The 17114-nt window shown below is 46.3% G+C and overlaps 1 protein-coding gene across 2 annotated transcripts; it reads left to right on the top strand.

Moving 5' to 3' along the window:
* The first annotated feature begins 4152 nt into the window (after window positions 1-4152).
* LOC107395401 (porphobilinogen deaminase) lies at window positions 4153-17114 on the top strand. Of its 2 annotated transcripts, none has more exons than XM_015974778.3 (14): window positions 4153-4293; window positions 9400-9453; window positions 10269-10341; window positions 10425-10474; window positions 10880-10935; window positions 11522-11599; window positions 12183-12260; window positions 12346-12421; window positions 12716-12829; window positions 12905-12943; window positions 15189-15308; window positions 15419-15472; window positions 16542-16628; window positions 16710-17114. In XM_015974778.3, exons 1-14 carry the CDS (start codon window positions 4270-4272, stop codon window positions 16890-16892), a joined length of 1086 nt encoding a protein of 361 aa, XP_015830264.3. In that variant the 5' UTR covers window positions 4153-4269; the 3' UTR covers window positions 16893-17114. The 2 variants fall into 2 exon arrangements, with proteins under 2 accessions (XP_015830264.3, XP_015830262.1); XM_015974776.3 differs by lacking the exon at window positions 4153-4293 and adding an exon at window positions 9099-9257.

Raw genomic sequence — 17114 nt, 5'->3', positions numbered from 1 at the left:
TGTGAACCTCTACTGCTTCCTGCTGGTTGATTTGCGGACTATAAACCTGCCGCTGAGACGGACGTGGTCAGTGCACACGAGGGCAAAGCAGCGCCTCTTCTTTCTCAGGAGACTGAAAAGATTTGGCATGAGCTGCCGCATCCTCAGGACCTTCTATCGCTGTGCCATTGAGAGCATCCTCACTGGATGCATCTCCACCTGGTACGGCAACAGCACCGCTTACAACCGCAAAGCTCTCCAGAGAGTAGTGCGGTGTGCAGAAAGGATTATTGGAGGTGAGCTTCCCTCCCTCCAACACATCTACAGGAAGCGGTGACTGAGGAAAGCGGCAAGGATCATCAAGGACTCAAGTCACCCCAGCCATAAACTGTTCAGACTACTTCCATCAGGAAGGAGGTTCTGCAGCATCCGGTCCAGAACCAGCAGACTGAGAGACAGCTTTTTCCATCAGGCCATCAGACTGCTGAACACTTCGCAGACACCTCACCCTCACTACTGAAACTCCAACATTACACGCTCCATACTGTACATTAATGCCACTGTTTGCACATACCAACCTCTGTACATTTTATATCTCTTATTTTAATGTTTACTTTATTCATTTGTAAAACATGTATATACACACTATACACACTCACACGCACACACGTAGAAAAATAAAAAATAAAATAAAATAGTTAGCACACACATTTAGTAATGTATATACCTTACATACTACTATACATATTATTACTTAGATTAGCCATTTTTATATTTTGCTTGTTTTTACGTTACTGTAGTTTTGCACAACTCTGTTGCTGTGAAGCTCGCACACAAGAATTTCACTCGCATGTACTGTACCAGTGTACCTGCACATGTGACGTGACAATAAAAGTAATTTGATTTGATTTGATTTGAATAAAACTTGAAGAATAACTCGCAATTGCTTTCTCATTTCAAGAGGTCTTTCATATTTTATAACATGCTATTTGATATAATGGTTTAAAAATGCAAAAGAGTAATTTATTAGAGTACTCGATTAATCGATAAAAGATTCGATAGAGTACTCGATTACAAAAATATTCGATAGCTGCAGCCCTAACGTGAACGACGTCTGAGGACTGGGTTCGCGCCCTTACCACCGTCGCTCGCACCAGTGAACTGGGAGTGACCCATGGAGGGCTGCGCTCGAAAGGGCGAGTGTGAAACAGCTGGAAGAGGCTGATCCGCACCGCAGAGCGTGGAGTCCAAAGATAAAGGACGAGTGGGAGCCGGGCCCGTGCCTGGGGATGATAAAATGCCAGCAGATGGAGCCGCGCACTGTGTCGCCGCGCGTGGTCGCGACAGCGCCATGACATCCCGTCCCACCCTACGTTGTGGGGGGAGCGGGATGTTTTGGGCCTGGCTGGAAGCTAGGGGCGGTGCGCAAATGGAGCGCACCCGTACAGCTGGCCGTGTAATATGACTGACTGCGGGAACATACAGATGTGTCGCAGTGCTTGGTGTGGGGAACATGTGTGAGGATTCGGCAGAGGATTTTGCAGAGGACTGTAGGATTGTGCTCTCTATGTGACGTTTTTTGGGTTTTATTTCAAAACCAAAATCATTCACAGAGTTAACATTAGTCAGAAGCACACACATTCCTCCCAAAGAGTCATTTTCGTGGTTGATTTCGGCGAGGTTCCTGAGACTGTGACTGCCAAGACGGTGTCTGCTGGCTCTTTCGAAACCGTTGGCCACCAACTCTCTGGTCCCGCTGAGGTGGAGCCGAAGCGGGAGGCCGGCTCCGTGGGGTGGGCAGTGCAGCTGGGCGCCTGAAGTTTCCGCGCCGTTCGTCCCATCCTCTGGAGGAACGGCCGGAGTGCGAGGCTGACCAAGGGTGGACCAAGTCTCGCACCGTGGCTGACAGTTCAGCTGACTTCTGAGCCCTCTCGATGACGCTCCTAAGATGGGGACCAACAGAACGTCAGATGTGATGGGGCCTTCCAGCATCTCTCTGTGCAGGTGTTCAGGGATGGAGGGCAGGGCCTTGAGCCACAAGGCCCGCTGGATAAGGGTCTGCCAGGCAGCAATGCGAGCAGAACCAAAGTTTTAATCATTGTTGGTCATTCACATGTGAGGTTATGACATCAATGTGTATATAGGTTTTATGGGTTTTACAAATGTGTAATTTGGATGTGTTTTTAGAATTTAGAGATTTTAGTGCCGGCTGCTTCACAATGCTGTCTCGAATTGCCCCTCTGGGACTAATAAAGTTGTCATGAGTCTTGAGTCTTGAGAACCGGTGAGTGCAGCAGCGCACAGATTGAGAATGGCATCAGCAGTTTTAGTAATGATGGTTTTTGACTCATCAGGAGCGTCAAGCTCTTCCACTATTTTGGAAATGCCAAAGGCAAGAAGGGCGATGTTATTTCCTGCAGCGCCGGTCTGGAAGGCGCACTGGTGTGCACGATCGGTGAGCCGCGTCAGCAGCTGGTCATGCTTAGAAGCGGGAACTGCTCGTGGGCCAGCGAGGTGGTTCTTGGCGCCAAACAGCGAGGCCAAGTCCGGCTCCAGTGGAGGAACGGATGGCCAGCCTTGGTCGGAGAAGCCCTCGACCTTAGTAATGGGCACATATGTGGAAATTGGCGCCTTGAGCTTATCAGGCTCGGAGAAGGTGGCGGACCAGCAGCTCATGGCAGCGGGGAAGCGCGGCCAGATGGGGTCTGGACAGCGCATCTGTGTTGCCCTGGAACTTCCCGCCAAATCATTTGCCTCAGGCGGAGCCGGCTCTGGCACAGCTAGCCCCTTGCAGACCACAGCCGCAGAGATGATGGCAGGCAGCTCCTGGAGCAGTGCTCTAACTGCTGGCAGGGAGGAGCGAGAAGCCACTGGAGCAGAAACACTCGCTGAGCGAGGCTCTTCGACCTCCGTGTTGTCCAGGAGGGAAGAAGGGCTATGGCAGCCAGCCTCGTCGTACTCCACACTGTCGATGACATTGTCCAGTCGGTTGAAGCCAGCCGGCTCCTGGCCGACGTTGAAGAACTGTAAGGCGTTGTCCAGCGAGTACGTGTCAGCCACCGGAAATTTCTCGTTGGCAGTGGGAGTGAAGTACTCGACCCGGCGGACCTTTTCAGCCAAGGGCAGAGTGGCACAAAACGGGCACGAGGCCTGGGGGGTCAAGGCCAGGCCAGCGTGATGAGCCCAGAGAAGACCTCACACTTGGCGTGCAGGTCGCCGCTGGAGATGGAGCCCGTCTGGCAGGCCGGGCAGGTCCTGGCGTCGCTGGACATGGTAGGTGAGTAGAATGTTTCTTGGATAATTGCTCTTTAAAGGAAGCTCTTAAGCTTGGCTTGAAGAGATAACGGAGGCGAACAGTGGAGTCGCTCCACTTATATACCCACAGGGGTGCCCACCATTGGTGGGCGTACATTTAAGCTCTTCATGATTGGCTGATGCTGAGATCATCCTTCCAATCGCAGCTAGCTTAAGGGCTAAGACTAGACGAAATAGAACAGACGTTCGTGACCATCCGGGTTCTATTCGCCTAATAGCGTGTGCGCGTGCACAGTGGCTCTTCCGCTTAAACCTGTGGCTGTTAGCAGCTCACTGCTAGCCGGCTAACGGGTGGGGTTTCTGTTGATCAGTCAGAAAACCAGGGGAAGCTAACTTCCATGGAGACTTGTCTCTGGTTTACACATAAATTACACAGTGTCACAACACTCAAAAAGGTCAGAGAAGCTGAAACTCCTACTCCGGTGGTCGACCGAGACAAACAACAAATCGAAATAAAAATGTCAAATTTTCAGTTTATGTAAAATAATAATGAAATATCTTTTGTGAGTGTGTCCATTATTTGGAAGGTGTGCTTTAAAGATTGGGATTTGGATGTATATGGTTATTTTAAATTTTCAGGACAAAAACGGTGACCATATTGTGATTATTTTTTAGATCTCTTTATGATATCGACAAGGATTTCTACTTTTGCAAATGATGAATTGTATTTATCTCCCTGCCAAAGCTTTGGGTGTTTGGTCATTTAACATTTGGAATAGGATCTAAATTACAGTTCAAAATTCCTGCGCTTCAGATCAGGTTTGAGAAAAAAACGAACACAACCCTTGCTATTTTGAATTCAAACAGGAAGAAGGAACTCCACAGAAGAAGGAAATGACCTCTAGTCTGCGCACTGACGTCACCTGTCTCACGTTCATTCAGACGGGCAGCAGAGCTGAAGAGCGTTTTAGGAGATTTCCGGTGAACTACTCGGTGCTTTGATTCCATCACAGAGAAAAGAAACCGGACATAGACATGTCGGAGGAAGCAGACACTCACGTGAGTTTGAGTCAAGTAACGGGGTGGGTTACACGACTTTGACCATAGTTCTCCACAAACAGCAGCACATTCAGCGCGCTTACATGTAGCGCAGCTTCCGCATACGGAATCATGTAAAGAACGCCGATTGGCCGATGTTTGTGTCAGGTTTCCGATCGAGTTTTTGATTGGACAGGAAAGGTAGTGTGTTGCCAACTTAGCGACTTTGTCACCATTTCTAACGACTTTTCAGACCCCCTTAACGACTTTATGGGCGAAAGCCCGGCCACCAGGCGCTCGCTCACGGGCCCCAACCCCAGGCCTGGCTCCAGGGTGGGACCCCGGTAACCCTCCGGGCCGGGTACTCCGACTCCTTGATTGTACACCCATGAAAGATCCTCTGAACTGTTCTTTTTCTCACCCTTCATCTAAGACCAATTTGTCATTAGGACACTCAAACTCCTCCACCACGATAAGGTGACGGTTAAAGGAGGAGTGACGGCTCAAGGAGGAGATATTTACTTGTATTTCATTTTCTGAATGTAGAAAGTGGCAGCAGCAGCTCAGGAGGTAGAGCAGGTTGTCCAATAATCTGAAGGTTGCAGGTTCAACCCTGGCTGTGCCATAGAACGCTGTTGTTGTGTCCTTGGGCAAGACACCTAGCCCACCTTGCCTGCTGGTGGTGGTCAGAGGTGCTGGTGGCGCCTGTGCTTGGAAAGCTGCACCTCTGTTAGTGCATCCCAGGGCAGCTGTGGCTACATCGCAGCTCATCATCACCACCAGTGTGTGTGTGTGACTGGGTGAATGATGCACTGTAGTGTAAAGCGCTTTGGAGTCCTCTGAATCAGAATGGCATTATAAAAGTGCGGGTCATTTATCATTCAATTATATTTTTCCAGGCAGCTATTTTTAATTTACACCTAAAATAAAAAGTTTTTTAATATTCTAGCTCAATTAAGCTTTTTACTTTGTTATTTTTAAATTTTACTGTGTTGCTTGTTTTTGTTTATTTCTTTGGTTTTAACATCATTTAAAGTTTAAACAACTAAATTACAAATAAAGCCAGAAAACTGACTTTCTGTATTTTTTCTTTCAAATTCAATAAAAAAATTCTTAAAAAGAAAATCCCAGAAGGGAATTAAGTGTTGTTGTAACTCATTCTTGAAAGCAACAATAAAACCAATTAAAGCTGCAAGCAGCGTCGTTCGGCCCTCTCAGCTCCGCGCCGCTCCGGCCTGGCCGGCAGCCCGGGACACCAGGGCACGTCCGCAGAACACAAACGTCGACCACCCCAACACCAGAAACTGCTAACGGCCACCTTGTCCGCAACTCACCCTGACTCAGCATCCCCTTTGAGCCCACCATTATATTTTATGTCTCACCACTAGGGAATCCTCTATCTTTACCACACTGGTGGTGTGATGACAGTGACCAACTTTAATGCTATTCTGACCATGTTTTTTAAAGTTATCGAAGGATAACGTTATCTAGGTGGCGCTGTGACCAACTACAGAAAAGTCCCATTGAGGTCAGCTTTGGTGACATTATATAACATTCACCAACCGTTTGTGCCTCATTGGCTAAAGGGCATGATTGTTCATTGCCATATTCAGTTTCGGGCAAATCGGAGGCCGTTTGTGGAAGTTACAGTCAAATGTAAGGTCATGGCGTCACGCCAGCATTCACCATGGCATCAAAGCCCCTCCCTTTCTGGAAAGCTATCAGATCTGAATGGTCTTTAAAACATCATGAAGACACTGTATGACCTGAGTGTCATTTTCATTAAATTAGAGGGGACAAATATGGGCATTTCACCATAAAACAATAGACTTCCTGTTGTCAGGGGGCGGGGCTTAGGTGAAGTCAGCTGTCCACATTGTCGTTGTCTTGAGATGTGGTCAGTGATCACACAGACAAAGTTTGAATTAGATCTGATCATGCACATGGGAGTTATTAAGTCAAGTAATGTCATGGCGAAAGGTCAAAGTTTGAGGCTTAGCCACGCCCACAACTTTATACTTATTTAAAATCCGACGGTTGAATTTTTTCCCCTTTGACTTAAAAGTACATAGCATAAGTTTGAAGGTGATCGGTGTAAAGGGCAACGGGCCATCAATGTCCAAACAACGTGTGCGAAAACCACTAAATCGAGTACTTGGACCAAAATGGCCGACCTCCTGTGCGAAATTGCGCTTGGCTCCAAGAGACTTTTTTGTAGGGCCAGAGACCCTACATGAGTGTACCAATTTTCGTAATCCTCAGTCAAACCTTGTCTTGGGGCTGACAGTTTTAATGGTCCTAGGGGGCGCTATTTCAGAATATAGGCCACGCCCACAAATCTCAGATGCCCATTTCTATTGGGGGTCAGACTAGGATCACTCACCAGACATTTTGTGGCGATGTCACGATAATTGAAGAAATGAGAGGCAAACGTATTGCCATGGCGTGATGGCGAATTTCGCCATGCTCCCAAAGCCCCGCCTTTTTTCAAAACCTGCCAGTACTGTAGACCAAGTGACCTCAACTTGTCAGCTGCTATTTACCAGAGATTCCAGGTGATTGGGTAAAAGGAGTCCAATAGGGAGCTGTGAAAAAAAGAGTGGCGTGGCGAAAGGTCAAAGTTTGAGGCTTAGCCACGCCCACACCTTTATACTTATTTAAAATCCGACGGTTGAATTTTTTCCTCTATGTCTTAAGAGTATATAGCAGAAGCTCGAAGGCGATTGGTGAAAAGGGCGACGGAGCATCACTCTCCAAACAACGTGTGTGAAAACCACTAAATCGCGCACTTGGACCAAAATGGCCGACTTCCTGTGCGACTTTGCACTTGGCTCCAAGAGACTTTTTTGTAGGTCCTGAGACACCACATTAGTGTACCAAATTTCGTAATCCTCAGTCAAAGCATGGCTTGGGGCTGACAGTTTTAATGGTCCTAGGGGGCGCTAATACAGAAAATAGGCCACGCCCACAAACTTAAGCTGACCTTTTCTATTGGGGGTCAGACTAGGATCACTCACAACAATGGTCGAGGTGATATCACGATAAATGAAGAAATGAGAGGCAAACGTATTTCCATGGCGTGATGGCGAATTTCGCCATGCTCCCAAAGCCCCGCCTTTTTGCAAAACCTTCCAGTACTGGAGACCAAGTGACCTCAACTTGCCTGCTGCTATTTACCAGAGATTCCTGGTGATTGGGTAAAAGGAGTCCAATAAGGAGCTGTGAAAAAAAGAGTGGCGTGGCGAAAGGTCAAAGTTTGAGGCTTAGCCACGCCCACACCTTTATACTTATTTAAAATCCGACGGTTGAATTTTTTCCTCTATGTCTTAAGACTATATAGCAGAAGTTTGAAAGTGATTGGTGAAAAGGGCGACGGAGTATCACTCTCCAAACAACGTGTGTGAAAACCACTAAATCGCGCACTTGGACCAAAATGGCCGACTTCCTGTGCGACTTTGCACTTGGCTTCAAGAGACTTTTTTGTAGGTCCTGAGACACCACATTAGTGTACCAAATTTCGTAATCCTCAGTCAAAGCATGGCTTGGGGCTGACAGTTTTAATGGTCCTAGGGGGCGCTATTTAAGAAAATAGGCCACGCCCACCAGATGTTCACATCAGATCTTTTGGGGGGCCGGACTAGGATCACTCACAAGAAGTTTCGTGACGATATCTTTGGAAATGACGAAATGGGAGGCAAACGTAAGGCCAAGGCGGTACGCCTGAATTCGCCGCGCCGCCACAGCCCCGCCCTCTGCCGAAAACTCCCATAAAGTGATGCTAAGCAACCCCCACTTGTCTTGAGTTACCAGCTACAAATTTGTGGTGATTAAGTGAAATGGGGCAATTTGGGACCTTTCACAGTAAAACTTGATCTTTTTGGTCCTGAGGGGGCGGGGCTTGTGTGATGTCATCATCCGACCATTCAATTTACTTTGTGGGTGGATGACGAATGACCACAGAAAGTTTGGTAACTCTATTCCATTCAGTTATGAAGTTATAGCAATTTAAATATTTTTGGCGAGTAGTCAAACTTCGAGGCCTGGCTCCGCCCCTTCAACATATACGAAAACTCAGAATCCTTATCTCATTTTGTTCGCCCATCCCTTCTGAGCAATTTTACACAATTTTTGAGACGATCGTGCGAAAAATGATCGAGCAATCCAATCAGAAACGGACCCTAAAAACGGCAAAAACGGCAAAAAATCGCCATTTCAACCCAAAATGGCCGACTTCCTGTTTGATATTGACCATGCTTGCAAGAGACTTTTCTGTGCGGACTGTTGAGTACTACAAGTGTACCAAATTTCATAACTGTACGATAAACTAAGCTTTATGGAGAGGGGTTTTTTTCACTTTGTAGGGGGCGCTGTTCAGCCATTTTCTTTGCGATTTTTTTGGGACCTTTAAAATATCAAATTTTTCACCAGGCCTGACAAGTGTGCAAAATATTGTGAGTTTTGGGGTATGTTAAGGTCCCCAAAAAGCTGTTCAAAGGGGGCACGGAATAACAAAAAATAATAATAATCAGAGCAAAAACAAGAGGCCTTCGCAGCGCTTTCGCTGCTCGGGCCTAATAAAATAATAGTAACAATCTCATATAGGTTGTTACTTTACTAGTGTGGTTGGTTTTATTTCATATGTGAGGAGTCCTTACTGGGACCACACCTAAAAACCAGTCCCTGCTCAGCCGCCCATCCCTGCTGCTTTAACCGCCTCAGTGAATGGTCACTCTTATCTTCTGGAACCAGAGGGCTGTAGGTGGTGTGGGCGTCCTAAAGAGCTCAGTAGAAGGGGAGGATCAGAGTGTGAGACCACTATAGTAGTCCAGTCTGAACACTATATGACCTCAGTCAGCAGGACGCAGCAGGCAGTCCCCGACACACACACGCTCACGCACACACACAGGACACAATAGGCTCTACAGTGCAGACGCTCAGTGTGTGGTACCAGAACCATGGAGGAAGGACCTTACAAGTACATCAGGGTGAGGCCAGTAGAGAACAGGCTTCAGCCCTTTTGGACAGGATTGTTGTGGTCGTAACTTTATTAGGACAATTACAGGACATTAATGTGTGTTATATGGGTGTGTTATAACTCATGTCACTGCTTTGTTTTTTTTCTGGCAGGAAGGCAACGGAAAAGTCAGTCGGGTGATCAGGATCGGGACCCGCAAGAGCCAGGTACAGCATTACAGGTCTTAAGTTTTGATCTAAGAGAACAAACCCCCACTGAGGGGCAGCTGTGGCTCAAGGGGTAGAGCCTCAGATCAAAAGGTGGGTGGTTTAATCCCGGCTTCCTAACCACATGTCCAAGTGGGGACACTGACACATCTAGATATGTTAATCTCTTGTGTGTGTGTGTGTGTGTGTGTGTGTGTGTGTGTGTGTGTGTGTGAGAGAGAGAGAATCTTAAAACAACTCGGGATTCTATTCAGTTCTGATTATTAGGGCGACAAATCGATTGAGAATCGATTTACAATCAATGCTTTTAGTAACAAAGAGCATCAATTCCAGGATGAACTGCTTTCATCTGTCAGTCAGAAGTCTGCCAGGTGTCTGTGGCGTATGATGGACTGTGATGCAGTGGGTTGCTCTGGAGGTCCACGCATCAGGTGCTAGAATGATACAGGAAAGATCTGTGGACTAACAAACGGTACTAGCAGCGAATCAGCTAGGAAATGTCTTCTCAAGAACGGAAGCTTGGGAGTTTTGGATCGATTCTGAATCTTCATAAATAGAATCTCAATTCCAACGTGAATAGATTTTCCCGACACCTGTGTTCCTATTTGTTTTCCTTCAAACTTAGATGTAGCCGTCGTCCCAGCAAGCCTCGCAGAGAGCTGAAATGTCCGTTAGCTGTGAATTATCTGATGTGCTGCTCCTCCGTGCAGCGACGTCTGAGGCTCCTCCTAGCAGAGATAACGCCATGCTGTCCCCAAACCACGGTGCGGATGGGCTTAGCCCTCCAGCTAATGTTGAGTGATTTTCTGTTGCAGCTGGCTCGCATCCAGACAGACAGCGTTGCTGACAGGCTAAAAGAACTCTACCCGGATGTCCACTTGGAAATTGGTGAGATGCGTTTGTGTCATTAAGAGTTCCACCGGCTTCGGTTAAAGTTGTCACTATTCAATCATTCTTTTTCTGATTTCCAGTTGCCATGTCAACGATAGGAGATAAAATCCTCGACACAGCTTTATCAAAGGTGAGGTGTTTCATTATTTTCATGCATCACAATTTACAAATAATGTCCAGGTCATTAAATAAACACTTTATTAACTTATGTTTGTGCTACATGTTAAACTTAGGCAACAAAAAAAAAAGCTTTGAAAACGTTTCAATTTAGCATTTTTTGTAAATTTGGGGCAATTATGATCATATTATAATGTAAAGTACTGATAAAGTAAAATAATAATGTGTGGTGGTAACGTTTAACTTTAGACTGGAATATAAGGACCTTGATCAGCCAGTGAAAGAGTTAAAGTGACATTTATTTATCTTTGACACCCTGATTTTCACATTTTGGATCATTTCTGTCTCTTACCTGAGACTGAAACTCATTTTTCTAGTAAAACTAGCAGGAATTCTTCATGTTTTCTGTTTTGTACAGATCGGTGAAAAAAGTTTATTCACCAAAGAGTTGGAGAACGCCCTGGAGAGGAATGAGTGAGTGTGACTCAGGTCTAGAGGTCGACTGTGTAGGAGACACGGTCAGCCGATGGCCGATGCTGATTGCTTTGGTCCGACTTTCATCGCAGACATCTAAATGTTTTACACCTTATTTCCATGCAAAAATGTCACTAATAACATCAGTTGATGCACAAAAACTTTGAATTTAACCAAATGAATAAAGTTAATCAAATCAATTCAAATGAAATTCTGCAACAGCACCGGGGTGACCAGGGATGTGCCCGACTATAAATCAGCTTTAATAAGGAGGTGTATTGGCCGATGCCGATAATGGTAAAGATCGACAAACCCCTACTCGAGTCGTCAGACCCACAGACTAATGTTAGAGTCAGTGCTCACCTAACCAGACTCTTCACTGGGAAAAAGGAGGCACGACCCTAAATTCATCCCTTATTCATTCATTTATAGAGAAGCCAGAGCAGCTTCTGCTGTAGGATGACTGATGTGAGTTCAGAGACTCAGCCTTTGATTGCTGCAGCCTCAGATGTAGCAGCTGGCTCAGTTCTGCAGTCGATGGCTGCTTTACACAGAGTTGCTCAGGCCTTCCTGTGTGACCCCACAGGGTCGACCTGGTGGTTCACTCGCTCAAAGACCTGCCCACCACACTTCCTCCAGGATTCACCATTGGAGCTGTGCTGAAGTGAGTATGCACACACACACACACACACACAGACACAAAATGATTTATGCAAACTAAACGGATCCTAGAACTTGTTGAACCAGCCTCATATCAGCGGTTCTGGAGGGTTCTGATCCACTCTTAATTTACAGTGTTGCTTGCCCTTTAACTGTGGAAACAGTAGGAAACTCATCAAAATTATCATTCAGTACATTTGGAACTTGTTTTGTTTATTCAATATCTGGAAAATGTTGTTGTTGTTTTTTTGTAAATAAGAATGAAAACATGAAGCACACCAGATGATGGATGTTTCACCGGTGTAATAAATCCTGCTGCCTGCTTAAAGAGCTCGTCTCTTATGCACACGTGCTGTCTGGTTGTTGGATAAGTCTCACTTTTCACAAAACTGCATGTTTGCACCTGAAGTTGGCCAACCCATCCTGAAATGTTCTGGTGTGTTTGTGTCATTCTGTTCAACTGGATATGAGACAGGACAGTAAATCTGGCAGAGAGCAGATATGGATGCAGATCCGTTTGTTTGAGTCCCTGCCTTCATGCCAGTGGAGTGTTTAGGGTGTAGTAATGGGGTTGGTGTGTGTTTCAGGAGGGAGAACCCCCACGATGCAGTGGTGCTGCATCCCAACAACGCCGGCAAAACCCTGGAGACGCTGCCAGAGAAAAGGTAGAGATCAGTAATAAACACCGCTAGCCATGTCTGAATGTTTAGCTGACTGTGTGTGTGTGTGTGTGTGTGTGCGTGCGTGCAGTGTGATTGGCACTAGCTCACTGCGTCGAGCGGCTCAGCTGAAGAAGAGATTCCCCCACCTGGAGTTCAGAGATATTGTATCCTCTCTGATCTTCTCCTCTTTCCTGCTGGTCATGACTCCTTTTTTATACCATCACATATAAACCTTCCTTTTGTTCCACAAGGAAACTTATGCTAGGTTAAAAAAAAAGAGTATGGAAATCACAAAACTGTATTTGTATAGTTGGATTTTGATGTTTTTGTTCCACACATTAAAGCTGATAGAGTTGATCCTACTGGGCAGATAGTTGACGTATCCAGTGAATGCTCCTACATGCCGTGGGCCGAGTGCTGTTTTGTTGTGGAGGTGTTTTCTTAACTGCAGCCTCCAGCGTGGGAACCTGAACACGCGGCTGAAGAAGCTGGATGAAAAGCAGGACTTTGCTGCCATCATCCTGGCTGCTGCCGGCCTCAAGAGGATGGGCTGGGAGAACCGAATCAGCACGGTACAATGTGTGATCCCATCAATCCTCCTAGTCCAGTTTAGTGTCTAAAGGCCTCTGATTGGTTCTTACTTTTAGATCCTGGAGCCTGAAGACTGCATGTATGCTGTTGGCCAGGTAGGAACCAAAGATGTTCACATAGGGCTCATCTAATCTGACTTTTATTAATGTTTGTGCAACTTAAAGAGCAAGTCACCCCCTTCCAGAGTCTAATCCACTCCCATTTCCTGTATAAAAAACATGCCATGAATATTTTAATTTTAGCTCAGACGCACTAAAGTGCCAGCCTGGCAAGCCAGACTAAATAAATATATTATTTAGTCTGGCAACGCTCCATTGACGCAAGGCCGGATTAACCATATGGGCAACTGGGCAATTGCCCAGGGCCCACAAACTCAGGGCCCAGGGCAGCAAGAGCACGAGCAAAATACTGTATCTTTAATCTCCCACTTAATATTAAACTAGGGTGACCGTACGTCCTCTTTTTCCCGGACATGTTCACTTTTCACTCTCTGTCCGGGCGTCGGGGGGTGGAGGGTGGGGTGGGGGGGTTCTTGTATTGATGAAAATGTCTGGTTTTTCCTCCAGGAGCAGGGAACGAATTATGGGGGAGCCGGAAAAAACGTTTTCTACCTATATTAAATCATTTTTGGACTCTTTTGAGCAGAGAGCACATATAGCGATGATCGTTGGTGCGGCGCTCCAGGCAGCTGCTTCCAGCACACGGTCCATTCTCAAAGAGGCACAACCAAAAAACTATAATTAACACACGATCGTTCATGTCCGCACATGTTCTCTATTTTCTGTCTTATTTGTGCCTGAAGCGCTCTGCTACTGCGGAGCTCATCACCTGTGCTGTGGTGATGTCACCTCACTGACGCAGCATCGAAACTCGCTCTGCTTTGCGATCAGGAGATCCCTTTGATCTGCTCAAAAGTAACTGATGAGGTGAAAAGGTAAGAATCCAGGCAGCAGTTTTTCTGGAGAGTTTAGAGGAGATGCAGGAAGATGAGAGACAGACAGGACAGGAAATAGTTAAATAAAAACAAGAAAACAAAGTAAAATGTAGGTAGATTTATCTCCACTACACGTTTTTATCTGTATAAAGCAATAAGTTATACACATGTCATAATTACACACCTGATACAGCTCAGATCACCTTCAACACTCAGTCACACACCCAGGGCCGTTTCAAGACATTTTGGGGGCCAAGACAAAATGAACCTGATGCTGTAGTACAACAAAAGGTATAATTTATTATTAATAAAACCTTGTTGCAGCACTAAAGCAGAAAAATGAGATTTTGCAATAAATATGCTAAATATTCACATATGAATTGTTTTAGAGCCCTTTTATTGGCAGAATCTGATATTAATTTAGTTCTTACAAAAAATGGGTCCCAACATGGTTTGTGTGGCGTTGCCATAGTGTGACGTCATAGGCACAGATCCCCTGTCCTCTTTATTAGAAATGGAAATATGGTCACCCTACATTAAACAAACTGTCCACCGGGGCTTTTGCGCTGCACAGAGACGCTTCGCTGCCTATGACTTTGAACGTCAGTTGAGAGTCAGTCTCATGCAGACTGACCAATGAAGAGAGGGCCTCAAGTTAAGACCCTCTCCTCATTGGTCAGTCCACACGAGGTGGGTCAAAGGTTACCCTGAGCGGGTTACGTGTTGTCAGGCATTCAAGTATTGAGTATATTTACTGCATATTACAGTAAAATATTCTGTATGTGACCACATTATGGTGATCCTTGGGTCGTGATGATGGGGCCCTTGAATATTGTTGCCCAGGGTACAACAAAGTGTTGATCCGGCCTTGCATTGACGGCTCTCGGTTGTGGGGCGGGTTCTACCGTTGTCTTTCAAATGATCTCCGCATTCCACTGGACAAAGAATGTGACATACTCTTGTTTCACTCTGTTGCATCATCCCACCCACCAGGCATATAGAGTGCCCTGATTGGCCCACAAAGCGGATAAAGCTCTGTGATTTGTTCACCAAGCAGATAGAGCACTATGATTGGCCCACCATTATGGACCAATCACAGCTCTTTATGTGTTCCAAACCCCTCTAGAGAGCTGTGATTGGCTAGCCAGAGTCCTGGTAGGAGCTGCGGAGGTTCCAATGGAGCGTGTCTAGACCAAACTTTGCAAAGCAAGAATTTGGTCTAGTTCACTAGGCTAGGAAAGTGCCAGATTATTGATTACACACGCCTACAGCACGATTAGACACTCACTTATTTAGTTTATCAGCAAAAAAGGTTGATTTGGGGTGACGTGCTGTTTAAACTTAGTAAAGTCCCTAATGTGTGTGTCTGTCTCTCTCTCTCTCTCGCTCGCTCACTCGCTCATCAGGGAGCTTTGGCAGTGGAAGTTCGGGCCAGAGATGCAGACATCCTGGAGATGGTGTCCGTCCTGCATGACCCTGAAACTGTGCTGCGGTGCATCGCTGAGAGAGCCTTCCTCAGACGTCTGGTACAACACACACACACACACACACACACACACACACACACGCTCGCTCGCTCGCTGCTTTTCACATAGCCTTAAACAGGAGCTCATGGTGTGTAACTGTTGGTTTGCAGGAGGGGGGCTGCAGTGTTCCAGTGGCCGTACACACCCAGGTCAAAGACTCCCAGGTATGAAATACTAGTTAGACTGAACTCCAGCCGGCTCTGCTGCTGTGGTCAGAGAGTTTCCTACAGCCTCAGCTGATTGTCCACACTGCTCTCTCGTTTACTCCACATAAATATGTGTGACGTTTTTAGTGCCTGAAGCCTGTAGTGCACGTGTGTGCACTACATCTGCTTCGACCTCTCATTACCTCAGCACACACTTACCAGAATGCAATAGAGCTAAAGTGCACCTCTGGGAAAAGGGCCGGCTCTACTGGCAGGAGTCAGGTGTGTCTTGTAGGAATCTGCTCCCTGAGTTCATAAACCATGCATGCTCATGGATGTGGACGTTGGTTTGCAGGTTGGGTCGAGCTGGACCAACATTCATGGACTCCCAGTTGTGTCCAAACATGTGATGATAAAACCAAACCTTGTCTCTAATGTGGCGAGCTAATCAGCACCGTAGGGAGCAGAATTAGTTTCCTTTGCTGTCTAGGGACCGTCAGTAAAGTGCAACACCTTTATAGTGATACTGTAAATAAACTCATTCTTATTAATTCTAGTTAGTTAAATAATAAAACTCACCCGACATCACTGGACTGCCACTGATTATAGCAGAAATCGGGAGTTTTTTTCTTGAAGGGCACCATCTAGAGGCAGAAACATGTATCGCACCTGTAGCCCCTCTCTTTTTATTCAAACACCTGAGACCTGCTGGACACCTGAGGCAGTAACACCTTACAGCAGAATAATGCAGCATCAAATTTAGTCATTTTTATGGGTTCCTCAGTATCTTTTTTCTTTTTGTGTGCGTAACAAATCATCACAGTAACAGTTAATAACGGCTTTAACCACAAATCAGCGAGGGGCGGCCCCATCCAGACTGGTTACCATAACAACAAGGTGGTGATGCTCCTAGATAGTAACAGCATGCCTGTATGTGTTAGATATCTAACTATTTAAATAGCCGTTAGTGTACAGAGTTGTTTTAGACTCACTTTTAGCATCTAATGATTTTATTCATTCTGAAGGAGAGAAAACTAATGAGTCCACTTTGTTCTGGAGAGGTTTAAGTTCAGTCTTGTTTCCTCAGCTCTACCTGACCGGGGCCGTTTACAGCCTGGACGGATCAGACAGTCTGAAGGAAACGATGCAGACCAGCACTGCTGCTGATGACAAGGTGAGTGCATTCAGGGGTTCGGCTGCTGTCACTTTCATAGGTTCAGCACCTGTCTTTAACCTATTAAAAACATGTCTACAGGTGCTGCAGAGCTTGGAGGAGGTGGACGAGCAGGTCCAGAGAGTGGGAGTCACAGCCAGCAAAATCCCAAGTGATGCCCAGGACAGGGCTGAGCGTCTGGGCATGGAGCTGGCTGACCTGCTGCTAAGTAAAGGTGCCAAAGAGATCCTGACGGTGGCCAGGCAGCTCAACGATTCCAGATAATCCCATGTTCAGGGACGGGCCTTCAGTCCACAACGGCCTTGTTCCAGGAGCAGATTCCTAAGAAGTGATAGTCTTGTGATGTTGAGTCTGAACCAGGAGAGGAATTTAAACACATCAGCGGTTTGGTGGGAGTCCTTCCTGTCTGTGGGCCTTGGTTTGTTCCTCTAGAACCTTTTCCTGACGATCACCAGGAACCAACGCGGAGCGGCCTTTGGACATTAT

The sequence above is a fragment of the Nothobranchius furzeri genome, chromosome 13 (assembly GCF_043380555.1).
Source record: "Nothobranchius furzeri strain GRZ-AD chromosome 13, NfurGRZ-RIMD1, whole genome shotgun sequence".
NCBI classification, from domain to species: domain Eukaryota; kingdom Metazoa; phylum Chordata; class Actinopteri; order Cyprinodontiformes; family Nothobranchiidae; genus Nothobranchius; species Nothobranchius furzeri.
The sequence above is the reverse complement of the archived record's forward strand: the minus strand, read 5'-3'. Positions and strand labels throughout refer to the sequence as shown.

Bases quoted from the DNA above. Each gene is read 5' to 3' on its own strand.
- LOC107395401 (XM_015974776.3), top strand. From the start codon at position 9,228: ATGGAGGAAGGACCTTACAAGTACATCAGG. The intron at 10,936-11,521 runs GTGAGTGTGACT...GTGACCCCACAG, and splicing joins AACGCCCTGGAGAGGAATGA to GGTCGACCTGGTGGTTCACT. The intron at 15,309-15,418 runs GTACAACACACA...GTTGGTTTGCAG, and splicing joins GAGCCTTCCTCAGACGTCTG to GAGGGGGGCTGCAGTGTTCC.